Source organism: Microchirus variegatus (genome assembly GCF_963457635.1).
Source record: "Microchirus variegatus genome assembly, chromosome: 14".
NCBI lineage: Eukaryota > Metazoa > Chordata > Actinopteri > Pleuronectiformes > Soleidae > Microchirus > Microchirus variegatus.
This window is the reverse complement of record NC_139815.1, coordinates 7,207,532-7,222,102: the sequence shown is the minus strand read 5'-3', so window position 1 is coordinate 7,222,102 and position 14,571 is coordinate 7,207,532. Positions and strand designations below refer to the sequence as shown.

General features: G+C 42.9%; 2 protein-coding genes across 4 annotated transcripts in view; one reads left to right on the top strand and one right to left on the bottom strand.

Moving 5' to 3' along the window:
• Nucleotides 1-202: 202 nt before the first annotated feature.
• dbx1a (developing brain homeobox 1a) lies at nucleotides 203-2,836 on the top strand (the record flags this gene model as incomplete). Its single annotated transcript, XM_083900922.1, has 4 exons — nucleotides 203-560; nucleotides 657-758; nucleotides 2,217-2,419; nucleotides 2,540-2,836. 4 exons carry the CDS (start codon nucleotides 203-205, stop codon nucleotides 2,834-2,836), a joined length of 960 nt encoding a protein of 319 aa, XP_083757048.1.
• A 1,053-nt stretch (nucleotides 2,837-3,889) lies between these two features.
• nav2a (neuron navigator 2a) overlaps nucleotides 3,890-14,571 on the bottom strand; it is a 96,973-nt gene continuing 86,291 nt past the window's right edge. For all 3 annotated transcript variants that reach the window (XM_083900853.1, XM_083900854.1, XM_083900855.1), the window contains 14 exons: nucleotides 14,344-14,525; nucleotides 12,411-12,583; nucleotides 12,124-12,277; nucleotides 11,072-11,252; nucleotides 10,790-10,890; nucleotides 10,587-10,682; nucleotides 9,831-10,008; nucleotides 9,457-9,692; nucleotides 8,958-9,109; nucleotides 8,799-8,870; nucleotides 8,441-8,637; nucleotides 8,230-8,348; nucleotides 7,193-7,393; nucleotides 3,890-6,465 (listed from right to left, as the gene is read on the bottom strand). In XM_083900853.1, the coding sequence (XP_083756979.1) occupies nucleotides 6,340-6,465; nucleotides 7,193-7,393; nucleotides 8,230-8,348; nucleotides 8,441-8,637; nucleotides 8,799-8,870; nucleotides 8,958-9,109; nucleotides 9,457-9,692; nucleotides 9,831-10,008; nucleotides 10,587-10,682; nucleotides 10,790-10,890; nucleotides 11,072-11,252; nucleotides 12,124-12,277; nucleotides 12,411-12,583; nucleotides 14,344-14,525 (2,168 nt within the window). In that variant the 3' untranslated portion in view covers nucleotides 3,890-6,339. The remainder of the gene's footprint in view (nucleotides 6,466-7,192; nucleotides 7,394-8,229; nucleotides 8,349-8,440; nucleotides 8,638-8,798; nucleotides 8,871-8,957; nucleotides 9,110-9,456; nucleotides 9,693-9,830; nucleotides 10,009-10,586; nucleotides 10,683-10,789; nucleotides 10,891-11,071; nucleotides 11,253-12,123; nucleotides 12,278-12,410; nucleotides 12,584-14,343; nucleotides 14,526-14,571) is intronic.

Sequence of the window (14,571 nt, the reverse complement as noted above, 5' to 3'; positions counted from 1 at the left end):
TGAGCCTCATTGTGAGGCTGTCAGTCCTGAGAGGAGGTGCGGGGGGCGCGGGGGAGGGGGCCGGCTGCTATAAAACTGCTTTCCCCATAGTGAGGAAATCAGAGGACTTAGCAGCCATTCACACGACAGGTCTCTCTCTCTCTGAGCTTGACACAAGGAGTATTTCTCATTCCACACTGTTGTTTTTTTTAAACCCGGGACCATGATGATCCCAAGCGCCATCGCGCCCCCTGCGCTCTACCCGGGGCTGTACCGACCCGCCGCGGCTCTGCCGCTCCATCAGACCCTGCCGTCTGCCTTCCAGACCCACTCCAGCTTTTTGGTTGAGGATCTGCTGCGCATAAGCCGCCCCGCCGCCTTCATAAGCCGGACTGTTCCGTCAGCGAGCGTCACCCTGCCCACTGCCACCTTGTCCTTCAGCTGCGCGCCAGCAGAGCGCTGCACAGTGGCGGCGATGACGCGCGACCTGTGTTCACCCAAAACGACGCTGCCGAGCAGCAAGGACCCGACTTTCCTTAAGTTTGGAGTGAGCGCCATCCTCGCACCTTCACCAAAGACCGGTGAGTACACGGACTTCTACACTGAGTCGTTTTTGTTCGGTTATTTTGGTTTGAATTCATGTTTAAATATGTGTACATTTGTGTTTGTTCCCACAGTTTCCCCACCACCTTCACTCCACAACATGCACTCCAAGACCTTCCCCTTCCCCTGCTTTGACGGAACTTTTCACCCCATCTTCAGGACGCCTTATTTACCAGGTAGGCGCAACTTTGCCTTTGCCCAAAAAAAAGAAGAAGAAAAAAGTTCAAGCCCTGTCATATATTCACTCTAAATAGAGTCAGAAAAGAAGAAATCACTGTCTTATTATAGGGACCGCTGGCTCTGACCCACCTTCCCACCCCCTAATTAACCAATTATCCCAAATCGTCACGCTCTAAATTTGAGGCGGGGTGGCGAGTTATAGTCCCCCTGCTTCCCATTGGGGGGCGTTTTGGCATTTTCCCGGCCCACGTTTTCCCACAGCGCCCGGGGGGCCAACGGGCCGCGGTGACGGGCAACAAAAGCCTTCAGCACCGTGACCAATTTGGTCAGCTCCCACCGGGCGAACCACCCACACACCCCGGAGAGTGACTTTTACCAGGCGGGCCAAAGGCGTGAACCAGTCATGCACTAATTTCCCCATTAGGCGCTATTGAGAGTTTTCAATATTCTCACAAGACCACATAGCGCGTCGTTGTTCCTGATTCTGAGTGCGGCCACTGCTGCAGGGCCGCTACAGTCAGGGACGTGTCCTGACAGCTGTGCGCGCACAGGACGCACGTCCTGCGCGGTGGGATTTAAAGTAAAGGGACTCTTCTTTTTTTTTTTTAAACCAATCAGCTGGTGGATGATTTCAGAGATTTCCATTGACTTACAGTCCTGTCTCTCCCCTGCGCCCTAAACGGTCCTCCATTCTACAAACCGGACCAATCAACGACTAGAGATAAAGAATAATCTCTTAGAAAAGTCTATAAAGTCGCTAGTCCGTGCTTTTATTCAGGGAATAAAATCATAATGGAGATGGAGTCTTTTCATGGGCTCAGCTGAATGCCCTAACAAAACAACTCCAGAGGCCTGAATAGCTTTTCGTGTTCATTTAATGAAAATGATTTGAGGGCAAGAAGAAGAAGAAGGAGAAACCCCCCCCCCCCCCTCACACCCTCCACTCTTCACTCCCCCCCTCCTGGCATCAGTATTCTGGTATGCAGTTGTGTTTAGTTTTAAAGTGTAAATCTCCTTTTGTTGCGATAATATATAGCCTTCGCCGCCTGTCCAGAGTCTTTTCTGCGTTAGTTCATTACTACACAATTACCGTTCACGGTTTATTAACTCCTCTATCCGCCCTCGCGGGGTTCCTTAAAGGATATGCTCCCTCTTTACCATACCAATGCCTTTGGGCTCCGGCCAATGTGCTAATTAGTCACCTCGTGCCATTTCACTCAAACGGAGACGTATTGCACTGTTGCAAAAGGGGGAAAAACTTCCAATAAAAGGTGGAAAAGTTTCGTCTTATATTTAGATAGAGCCTTTGTTTGGAGTTTGGTTTTTAAAAGCAACTAGATGCGAATTTCATATCACATTCCTGGCTGCAGGATTTGACTTTTATGTGATTAAAAAACAAATAAATAAGTACATAAATAAACAAAATGAGCTTACATGTGTTTTTTTCATTGCAGCATCTTCGTCCGTGGTTCCCATCCCTGGGACTTTCTCCTGGCCCCTGGCCGCCAGAGGGAAACCCCGCAGAGGAATGCTGAGGAGGGCGGTGTTCTCTGACGTGCAGCGCAAGGCCTTGGAGAAAATGTTCCAGAAACAGAAATATATCAGCAAACCCGACAGGAAGAAACTGGCTTCCAAACTTGGCCTAAAAGACTCGCAGGTAAAAAATTAAAAAAAAACTATTTTGTGTGCAGCTTTATAGTGCGTAATATGCCGTGCGTAATTTACTCACACACTTTTTCCACTCACGTTTATCTCCGGTTTTTTGTTGTTGTTGCAGGTGAAAATCTGGTTCCAGAATCGACGAATGAAGTGGAGGAACTCCAAGGAACGAGAGCTGCTCTCGTCCGGCGGCTGCCGCGAACAGACACTGCCCACCAAAGCGAACCCACACCCGGACCTGAGCGACGTGGGCAAGAAATCCTCAGCCGAGGATGAGGAGGAAGAGGAAGAGGAGGAAGAGGTGTTCGCCAGAGAAATGGTCCGGTCGACAGGATCCAGCGTGTCCTCTCCTTCTCTGTCCAGTAAGCACTCGGACTTCTCAGAGTCAGACGACGAAGAAATAACAGTATCTTAATTTATTTTTTTATATAGAAGAAGAAGAAGAAAATATAGAGATATAACCCTCGTGTCAAATGTCTGTGTTCAAACTGAGTTACTTCAACCTGAGATACAATTTGCTGTTTTGCACAGCTTTGTTCAACTGTACAGTATTTTGTACAATTTTGTATGGAAATTTTATGCCAAGAATATTGAGTTACTTTTGCCTTGACCTTGAATAGAGTTGTTTATTGGAGAGAAAAAAAATGTAGCTATTTCGTTAATAATTTATATGAATCTGTTTAATTGTATTATGTCATGTATATATATGTTTATTTCACATTTTCTTTTGTACAAAACACCAAATAAAATAAAATTGTAAACAGTGCCATGTGACGTGTGTGCAGAGGCGATTCTAGAGTCTGTAGGGGCCCTAGGCAAAAATTCCCAGGGGGGCCTTCCAACCAGGTCTCATCACCCTTATGTTACAAATAATCTGACACCAACAAAAAATTTATCACTTCAAAATATATATTTTTTCAAAATGAATGAAATAACATGGAAAAACCTTGTAATTAAAAAGTATGTGAAAATATAAATACTGTAAATAGCTTTCAAAACTATGTAAACTTAGTAAAAAAATACATTACACTGTAAAGAACCCACATTATAAAACAATATAAATATATAGAACAATAAAATACTGTAGATCACTGAAAAAAAAAAACATATATAAACTGAGTAAAAAAGATATGCATTACACTGTAAATAATCCTCTTCATTTTACAACTTGCAGAACGATAACTTCACACAGGTTAAAGTGAGGTGGGGCCCCTTTAGGGAGGTTTCCTACTGAGATGTCATTGCAAATCGCCCATTGTTTTTTAAGGGGGACGGTGATGCGGCTGCTCACTGCACATTTCAGTAAAAACAGCCCTCAGGCTCCGAGTGTCGGGGGCCCCCTATCGGCTCGGGCCCCAAGCAGTTGGCTGCCCTGCCTGTTCACAAGCTGCGCCTCTGCGTGTGTGTCTGTGTTGTGTTACAAAAAACCCCAGAAATAACAGTTTCACAAGTTGAACTCATAAATAATCATAATTTTTATTGAATCACAATAACTTAAGACTAGTACAGTGATATCAGATTTAAGTCTGCGAGCCCTGGACAGACAAGTGACAAAACGGCATCAATCTGCTCAGATGTAAAGAGACTGTACACAAAATACTCTTTTCAAGTATGCTGTAACAAATCGGCTAGAAAAAAGTCATTGAAAAACTGTAACCCAACTATTTACAGTTATGTTACATATACAAAAAATGGACATAGCAAAGAAGGCTAAACATTCATTTGAGTTTCATGAGTGATGGACAAGTCAGCGCTTGCTAAAGAGCAGGCTTTAGCGAGCACAGACGGGGTCAGTCTCGTTGTGCTTACAGCAGATTATAATCCCAACAAAAAATAGTCTTCACAAATCTGGTTACATGCTGAACGAACTCGGCAGTGCTGAGATTCTGCTCGGGGGACAAATTGAGCTTCCATTCTGAAATCAGAACGTATGTTGCATAGCATTGGTGACAAAAACACTGAAAAGTGATATGAACTACTCATCGCCCCGACTTTAAACCCTTCTCACAAGGCAGATTGAAAGGTTTAAAATAAAAGATATAGTACAATATGTTTATTTTCCAAGCCACAGAAATGATGTGGACCGTTATACATTATCATTCAACGACACGTACCTTTGTCTTTTTTATATCTTTAGCCTCTGATTCATTATATGACTATAAACAAAGCAGCATGTACACTCACTTTCACTTAATTTGCTCATCACAAATCACATAATCCAAACAAACAAAAAATGAGCTGGATGAAAGCATAGTGAAAGGACAGGGATGAGGTATTAACTCAGCACGTCTTAAACTTCCCTCGGCTTTTTCCAAAAAGTTCTGATTTCAAGCACCAAAACTCAAAAATCTATATGTTCGTTGTCCAAATATTTACATCAGCTTCTCCTCGCTGGGTCACAAATGCATACGGTTAACTTTGAACCCCAGATTACTGCTTCTCATTCACGTTTCCTCAATCCCACAGCATTGGTGTTTGATATAAGAGGTTGCCCCTGCTCCTCGAGGTGCTCAGAGACAGAGTCGACTCGCAGCCCTGTTCAATCTACAGCTATTTAGACGTGTTAAAGAAGAAGAAGTCTGTGTTAATGCACAAAGTCTGTTAGAAAATAGTAAGGCATTGTTTTTTTGTTAGAATTCAGTCCAGCACCAAAAGACATTTGTGCTACAACAGCCTGTTTGGGCCACATGTGCATGGAGATCTCAGTACATACAGTGTTAAAGCAAAAAAAACAAAACACAATTGTTGGAGGCATTGTTTGTCAAATTGCACAGAAAGTTAGGAAACAAAAATACTGTTTAAGTTACGAGGACAGATCAAGCCAAAGTGTCAATAAGATCCTTCCTCTTTCAGTCTTTTCTAGGGATTTTCTACATTCATTTTTTGTTTTTTGTCCTTGCATTGCTTTTTAAAATGAAGCACTGATGTTTTACTGCAGGAAGAAAGGTCTTTTATTTCCAGCAAGCTTGAAATTTTCTGACAAATAAAACTAATCTCAGAGGAACGACTTTTGGTAGAACAATGGTTTCTCATGTAACCACCACTGGGGACCTGGATGGAATGTTTCCATATGATGTGTGGACTGTAAAAGACAGAGCTTCAGCAGGACCGAGGGAGACTTCACATTAAACAGACCACATTAAATTTGCATGGTTCTTTGGGACAATATTAATATTGTGGGTTTTTGTATATTAACACATTTCTGGATCCTTTTCACTATGGGTGTTGAATGCAGACATTGTTGTATTAAAAAGCCAGGTTTGCATGCATCCAGTCAAAACTCTCTTTCTCTATTTGTGCTCTCTGAATTGTATTATGTGGACACATATAAAGTGTTTCAAAAATGGGACTTATCAATCACTTTGGCTCAATCTATTCAGCAGTCACACAAACAACTTGTGCTGTAGAGGAGAAGCTCCGACTGTCGATTCATCCGTTCCTCCAGCAGCCTCGCTGATGCTCCAGAGATAATGGCCTGTATCGCCATCTGCAGGCAGTGCAGGCACTGCAGCTGAGCAGGAAACCGGAGGTGATGCTCAGAGAAGGTATGGATTCCTGGTTGGTTCCATGATGAGGGTCATGATAATTAGTGCCTCTTCAACAGTGAAGGGCTGTGTGCTTTTATTCTGTCTGTCTGAAGATGTCAGGCTCTAGAGAGGAGCCATGGGCCACAGAGGTGAAAATTAAAAGATAAAATAAAAATAAAACAGCGCAGTGCAGTAGAAATGTTTGCCTATTTTCTTTTTTGTGACATGTTATTTTATATTTAATATTTGGGTTTCCTGCACCCAAATTAAGGTGGCTGGATTTTGTGGTTGTGAGAGTTTGCTCTCAGCGAGAAGTTCTCACAGTGAGAACATTTACTTTTTTAGATAAGTTTCTCCTGAAAATGGATCCCAGCGTCGTATTTTAACGGCATCACAAGGTGGACTCCAGCGATGAGTCCAGGATGTCGTCTTGGTGGCTGTTGCTGTTGGAGTCGCTGTCGTAGCTCTGAGGGCTTGACGACGTCGCTGCCTCCTTCAGTCGCATCAGCATGTTCATCTGTCAGAGAGAGAAGTGACACCATGATTTAACTATTTTATTTGACTCTTTATAACAAGATTTAAAGGACATACCCTAGGAAATACCCTATTTCTCCAAGTGAACCTAGTTCCCTGGTGTCCTAATGAACATGTCTGTGACATGCTTTGGTCAAAATACCTTAAGGATGAAGCACCACAGCAGTTCAATCACCCTGCAAAAACCTGCCTGCCTGTTCAGAACACTCGCTTTTGAGTGCCTGTCTCTTTAAATGCAAATGAAACACAGGGAACTACGTTAGCGTCACTGAGGCTAACGGCAGCTAACAGCAGTTAGCATTTGGAAAAGCCATCATTTGCCGACTCGAGCCGGCAGATTGCCGTCATATATAAAATGTAAAGCCTCTGAGGCTTGACGTTTGTGTAGAACTCTGTGCTGCACTGTGCAGCCAAGAATAGAACACTGCAGACTTCCAATCTTCCAGATACTATCGCCCTCGTCTGCACTCTCACGATTTTAGGGACTAAGCGGAGCTCCGTGAGACAACAATTCCAACACTGATGTCAGATAAGGTGCGGAGGTCAATATCGTGTGTTGACCTGACCAAGTCATCTTTTTTCACACTTTGCCTACTCATAGGGCCAAATATAACTATTAAAATTGATTAAAAAGTTGATTTTGTATAATATTTCCTCTTAAATGTTCTGCTTCTCTGATTAAAAATCATAACTTGTGTATTCGTGCTCACCAGTGGGTCTGCATCACTGTCGCTCTGTATGGGCTCTTTCCTGACTCCTTCTCTCGGGGCAGAGTAGCCATCGAATCCCACATCCTCCGGACGGAGCTGCAGCAGTGGCGGCCAATCAGCAGGAGCGGGCGTGGCCGACCACGGGTAGGTGTCAATCACCCAGGCAGCCGGATCTTCCCACACAGCCCTGCGGCCATACAGCTTCAGAGAGACACAGAAAGCAATCATTTAAAAAGTCGCACAAGGCAGATTTAGTGATTTTGAGGCCAATGGAGTTTGGAAGAACAGTTTGTCTGATGTCTGAGGTTCTTTAAGGCTCTGTTCAGATTGGTATCAACTGCATATAAAAATGGACATAGGCTTCTTATTGCAAACCAAAAATTGTGAAAGCCTTCACAACTTGACCAGCGCCATGTCAGTTTTTGGATGTTCACAGGTGTCACCTGACCTCACTTGTGATTGAACAGGGTATATGCAGGAATCCTGAAGTTAATTTCAACACCTTTTTAAGACTTTTTCAAGACCTTGTCGCCACTTCAAGCTGTAAACAGCAACCCATATTTCACTGACAAAACACTTTTAGTGTGCAATTAAATCTACAGAGCACAGTTTTGGGCGTGTCTTGCAGGGCGAGCATGCCTGTGCATCATTGTTTAAAAAAAAAAAAAAAAAAAAAAAAATCAAATAAAAGGAGGAAAATAAATACATTCATGCATACTTTTTGCAGTCAAACTCTTTGAGCAAAATTGAATACCTCATGAAGTCACAGTTAAGACTTTTTCATAGTTTTTAAGACCCTGCGGACACCCAGTTGAATCATCTGTGGTGAAGGTTAATATCAGGTCTGAACAGCGAAAAGAACATGGGCTAATTTATGCATGTAATGGGAAAAATGCACTACAAAATAGAAAATGAAATAAAAAGGTAGTAGCCAAAATGGCGAATATAGTGATCCTTTAAAAATCCCCTCAGGACGTTAAATCAAGTTGTCTTTGTCATTGTTTTAGTGTGAAAAACAGTGTGTGTGAGTGTGTCACCTGCAGTCCTTCTCGTACGGCCTCCAGCATGTAGGGAATGATGGAGTAATTCCAGAGGTCAGTGAACCAAACCCTGGAGCCCTCCACATCCATGGGACATGACAGAAAAAGACGAGGTCCTGAACATCACAGAGCAAGAGCAGAGGTAAGAACTGGTTTGCATGAAAGTTCAGTGAATAAAAGATAATTTCAGTCAAGAATGTCCTCTTACCAATAGTGACATCAGACGAGCTGTGCGTCTCCAGGAAGCGGTTCAGGTGGTGCCAAACTCGGGGGATCCAGTCGATGATCTTCACCAGCTCTACGTTGCGCGTTCGACTGCCGATCTCGGTCTCGATCAACTTCCTCCTCAGGTAGCGACCGAGGAAGCCTTTGACTGGCTCCATGTGGTTGGCACACAGCACCCACCTTCATCATAGAAAACACAGGTGTGTCAAAGCCCAAATATCATCTGGCACGTCCCACAGATACATTTGTAGAAATACATTCAATAATAATAATAATAATAATAATAATAATAATAATAATGATAATAATAATAAAAAAAGACCAGCAGCAGCAGTTTTTACCTGAAGTTGTGATGAAGCTGCAGGTTGGGGGCTGATGATGTGGCTTGGCTCATGGTGCCGATGATATAAGGGCTGAAAACACAAAAAAATTGTAAAGATGACCCCAAACTTTTGAACGGTAGTAGTGTATGTGTGTGTGTGTGTGTGTGAGAGACTGACCTGTGCTGGTGGTTGCAGTTGAAGAGGCCGTTGAAAATCTCTCCCAGGGAGCTGACGTGATGCAAGTTGTCCAGAATGACCACTAGAGGGCTCTCCACCCCCGGCATGCCACTACACTGCTCAGCCAAACCTGACAGGTACTGACGCAGTTCCTGTGGATGAGTCAGAAAGCTTGATTGTTAAATGATCATCATTTTTTTTAAACATTTGTTTATTAATGAGTTAATTAAATGGTAAATTGTCTGTATTTATATTGTGCTTCTCTAATCAAAGCTGCTTTACACTACAGTTGTGCAGAAATGTACCTACATGATGTGAATGTTTTTAAAAAGCTAAAACTAAATTGTACATCTTTCAAATCATTAGACACTGGATTATTGATAAATGTAAACATAATTTAAGTCAAAACATTAGCTCTGATCCCTAGCCTCCACTAGGTTTGTCTTTTATGTACGTAGTGTACAGATTACACAGAATGTCACATTTGTTGTGCGTTTACTTTGCTGGACTTGTGATCCACGTTAAACGTGACAACGGCGTGCGGGGTCAAAGGTCGGCCCTCCAGCAGCAGCAGGTGTCGAGACAGCTGATTGGCCAGGTAAGTCTTTCCAGTGCCGGTGGGTCCTGACAGGATGACTCGCCTGTGCTCCTTCAGCAGGGAGACGTAACGCTGCAGCATCGGCTTCGGGATCAGAGTGTCAAACACCAGCGAGTCCACGTTTTCACTGGTCACACCTGCACACACACACACGTCATTCATGTCAGTGGACACAGTGATAGACGACGCAGGTGCAGTTGCTAGATATTAGTACAGTTATAGATATAAGATAGACACACAGACATCATTGTTTGCAGCACTGAATATATCTGTACCTTTAAGCTGGATGCTGATGGTGTTGCTGTCACCCACCAGGTAGCCACAGGGCAGCAGCTCAGGTGTCTGTGCAGCACTGAGGATGCTGGACCGGTGGATTTCTCCGATGTTGTATCCCTCCACGCTGTCCGAGCTCAGGCCCAGCTGACTCACTGCGTCCACGTGGGTAATGTATTCCTGTCAGACACAGTGTCTTAATTCAGCAGGTTCTTTTAAAGGATGCAATTGTCGTCCTTTTTACATAGTACCTTCATTTTTAAAATAATACCCTGTGATTAGTATTTATAATAATCTGTGTTGGGCAAGCTACTTGGAAAATACAGTGAGCTAAGCTATCAGTTACTCTAAATTAAATGAAGTTTCACTAAATCAAAGCTAGAGGAATGTAGCAAGCTAAGCTATAGCAACATGGAAAAATATTCCAAGTCAAATCTATGACTGTAGGTGGTGGCGTCATTGACTGATCCTTTTATTGATCCATTGCGCTGAGCTTCAGAGATGTTTGTAAAAAATGTAGCTTGTGTGGACGCAACCGCACTACATGGTCAATAAAAGAGCTAAGCTACTGACAAGCTATTTGATTCAAAAAACAGCAACGCTACCACTACGCCACTGAGAAATGTAGTTATACAAGTAACGTCGCTACTGATAATAATGTGTCACTCATTCTCAACTGCCACTTAAAATAACACTTTCCTGAGATGTTTCTGCTATCGTCTTATCTGATTCTGTAACACTGCTATCCCATTCTTTACCTTGAAAAGACGTCGGACCACTCCATCCAGAACATCCCACTTGGTTTTACCGCTCACGCCAATGCAACCGATCAAAAAATGGCGAGGCCGACTCTCCTGCGATGGAAACACATGACTGCTTTTAGAGGAAAAAGTCTCCAGGTGTAAGAAGCAACAAACAACAGTTTCAGGTATACCTTAAAAAAAAAAAAAACTGGCCTCACCTCTCCCCACTTGCTGTTCTGAGCCAAGCTGACGACAATCTTGACATGTCTCCCCTCCCTACGCATCCCTCCCTCTCCACCAGTGTCATCGAGCAGCATGTCTGACAAGAAGGAATTAATAGGGTAAGCAAAGTAAAGCTTTGATCACTGTTGTACCACATCACTATATAAAGTACAGTATATTTATAACAATTAGTTTAAAAGGCCAACAGTAGTAGGCCCAAAGGACATTCTAATACAAAACATCACTTAACACAGTCTGTAGCATTGGCGCTGTCTTACCCAGGCTGGTGGACTCACTCGTGGTGAGGTTGAGGCTGTGCTGAGACAGGCCAGGCCCGGGGGTCTGGCTGTTTGTGTGAGGGGGAGGTGAAGATGAGATGGAGACCTGGGAGCCCGTCCTGCTGACCTGGTTCTCCAGCTTCAGGCGGTCGTTCTCTGTCTTCAGTTTCTCAATCTCCAGCTACAGACAGAAACAGAGGAAAAAATTCAGTGAGTGAAATGTACAATGTGTGATTTCTGCTCTGCTCTGTGAGTCAAACCAATAACAAAACACTTTGTTTAATAATGTCAGGAAGCAGCATGGGATCATGGGAATTGTTGTTTACTCATTTGGTTGCTGCTGTGTTTGCAATTTATGACAAGCTTTGACAGCACACGGCAATACGTCAGTGTTTGTGACAAATACATACAGCAAAATGAAAACAACAGACTGGCAAACAGTATTTCCTTTTACGTTTCATGGGAGGTTTGCTTGAGAAGATATTGCAGCGACGGGTAAAGGAGAGGACGGCATTAAAAAGTGATCCAAAATGAAATAAAAAGTCCATTACTATGAACATAGATATGGATTTTTTTTTATGGATTTAAAGAATGTTGAAAACATGTCGGCTGACTTAAAACCTCACTCAAAATATACAACATTAGTCTTGTTATTTCTAGATATTTTAATGCAAAAATATCTAGAAATAGGTGTATAGAGGCCCATTTCCAGTGTTCTACATTGGTACATTGTGTTTGCTAATCACGTTAGAAGGCTATTGGATGATTAGAAAACCCTTGAAAACCCTTGTGCAATGATGTTAGCACAGCTGAAAACACTTTTGCTGGCTCTTTGATGAAAGGGAAAAATTATTATTTGGAATAAAAATCATTATTTCTAATCTTGTCAATGTTTTGACTATATTGATTATTGATGATTATTTCATCTATCTATCTAGATGAATAAAAGTGTTACTTTTAATGGAAAACGCAAAAAATTGTATAGGTCACCCCAAACCTTTGAACGCTAGTGTACATATTCTATATTTATATGTGTGTGTATATCTGCAGACCTGCATGCGGTTCATGGCCTCCCGGAGTTGATCCAGTTGATGGGCAGAGCTGAGCGCTTCCAGGCGAATATCAGTCAGCTTCATCTCCTTCTCCCTGAGCTCACTACGCAGCTGCATCACTGTCTCTGCCTCCCCATCCAGACAGTCTGACAATCTGCAGCGCACACAAAAGAGGACACCACAGTTTAATAATGTGAATTAATGTATGGCATTTATTCGTTTTCACATCTATATGTTTATAGTTATACAATGACATACAGGTGATGGTGATGAGAATGTGCTCTTACAGTGTGTTGGAGTGTGTGTTCCTGAGCATGTGGCTGGCGGCTGAGGTGCCATTATGGGGCAGCTTGGGCGAGGATGGCAGAGAGGAGTCAGTCATCTCCTCGATGTCGGAATGAGATGACGCCGACTTTGGAGATTTCTTCTTGCTGAACGCTTGTTTGAAGGAGCTCCGCAGCTGCAAAAGGTACAAAAATAGGAAAAAGACAAAGAGAGAGATGGTCAGCAGGTGGAGGAACCTCCTGATCCCAAATACACAAGGCTGAGAGGAGGAGGATTGTGCTGGGGAAGTGGAGGGAAACAGCTTTGAGAAGAAGGTGAGGGGGTAAAAAGTAGAAAGGGAAGTAAGGGTAGGGCTGTCTTATGACTTGAGCTACAATTCAAAACACAACAATATACTTTATCATCTGCCTCCATCTTAGAGAAGCACAAATGAAGAGTTGTCTGGGTGCTACAAAAAATTGTGAAAACCCAGTCATGAAAAGAAGTGGATATTGTACATTTCTGAATGTATCATGAATGTACGCTTCAGGTGAATCAGGTGACGGCTGAGCACTGTAGAAAAACTCATATTAACTAATTATTAACTCATATCAACACATGTTTAAATGAAAACCAATTAAATGAAAACCCATCATACTTTAAGAAGAGAAGAACACTCCCCTCATTACTTTTATCTTTAGAATTGTGGCAACTTCAGAAAGAAGCTTTTTGTCCCTCTTGATTGTGATGGACACGCAGCAAAGCCATTGTCGCCTGTGTTTCGTAACTTATACAGACGTCCACCACAGAGACTGACTTAATCCACCAGCCCTTTTTTTCTCTCATTCCTAGAGTATTTTCAGCTGGCTCAAGTGACATAAGAGCTTTTTTGGGGAGAAGCAGTTGTTGAAGAGGGGAGGAAAAGGCATTAAGGTGGCAGCGAAGGACAAAAGGAAAGGAAATAAACAGAAAGAGGTTAATAACCAAGAAAAGGTGCAGGGGTTAGGCAGAGTTGTTTCTTTCGTTTCACGCAGCATACCGTTCTTACCTCATAGACCTGCCACATGAAGCGAAGCAGAGGAAGACAAAACAGCACATGTTCATATGGGTTTGGGTGTGTTAATGTATTGTAGGGACACACGGATTAAACTCAAGGCCACTAGAAAACTTAGATCCCACGCAGCTGCAAACTAATTCTACCTCACTACCAGCATATAAAGGAAGGGGTCTTTCAAGATCCATTATAAACTAAGCCCACATACACTCGACTCCATATCACACGCTATGTGAGCAGCACCTGCATCAAGGATCCTTCTGTGGGGTCTCACTGACACAAACACTGACAGCTGGAAGCACATCGATGCCCACACAGTCTTTTATTATGACTGGCCTAAAGCAGGAAACTCTTTAACAGCTACCAGGAAGCACCGCATGGCTTTTGCCAAACATTCAACATCAGGATCAGACAGGAGAACAACAAGCAGCAAACAAACACACCAGTCTACAGGATGACAGAAGGAAAAAAAAGAGCTGCATACGTCATCATCTCTGACTTGTCCTCCGGTGCACAAGAATGCCTTTTAACGACGACAAAAAAAGATGAAATACATGTCTTTTACAGTTATAGATGAACATATGTAAGATGTTCTGTTTACAGTCACTAGCACAAAACAAACAAACAAAACATTTGGACGACACACTATTCAGTAATCACTGATTTGATCATTTGTAGTGAAAGCAATGACCATTAAAAATCAAATAACCATATCAGTCATCATCTGACATTTAAAAGTACTGACACAAAGCTAGTCACCTTTTCTCCAGTGAAAGACGCCTGAAGCGGCAGAAACCCAAACATGTGACACCAACACACACAGGAATAAACATAGACAATAAGCAACAAACCAGCATGAACCCAAGCTGGCTGCTTTTAAAAAAAAAATTCTGCCATCTTACCCAGTTCTTCTTGTTCTTCTTCTTGTTCTTTGCGTCAGTGTCCATGTTGGAGCCCACACTTGAATGACTGGTAGCACTGGCGATGCTGCTGACACTGTCTGAGGAATGCTGCCTCCTGATGCGCAGGTCTGGCTGCTGATTGTGCTGCTGCTGCTGTTGCTGTGAACTGCCATTGTTTCCAGCTAAGGAAAGACAGACAAGGACATGACATTTTAGTTTTTTGCCGTT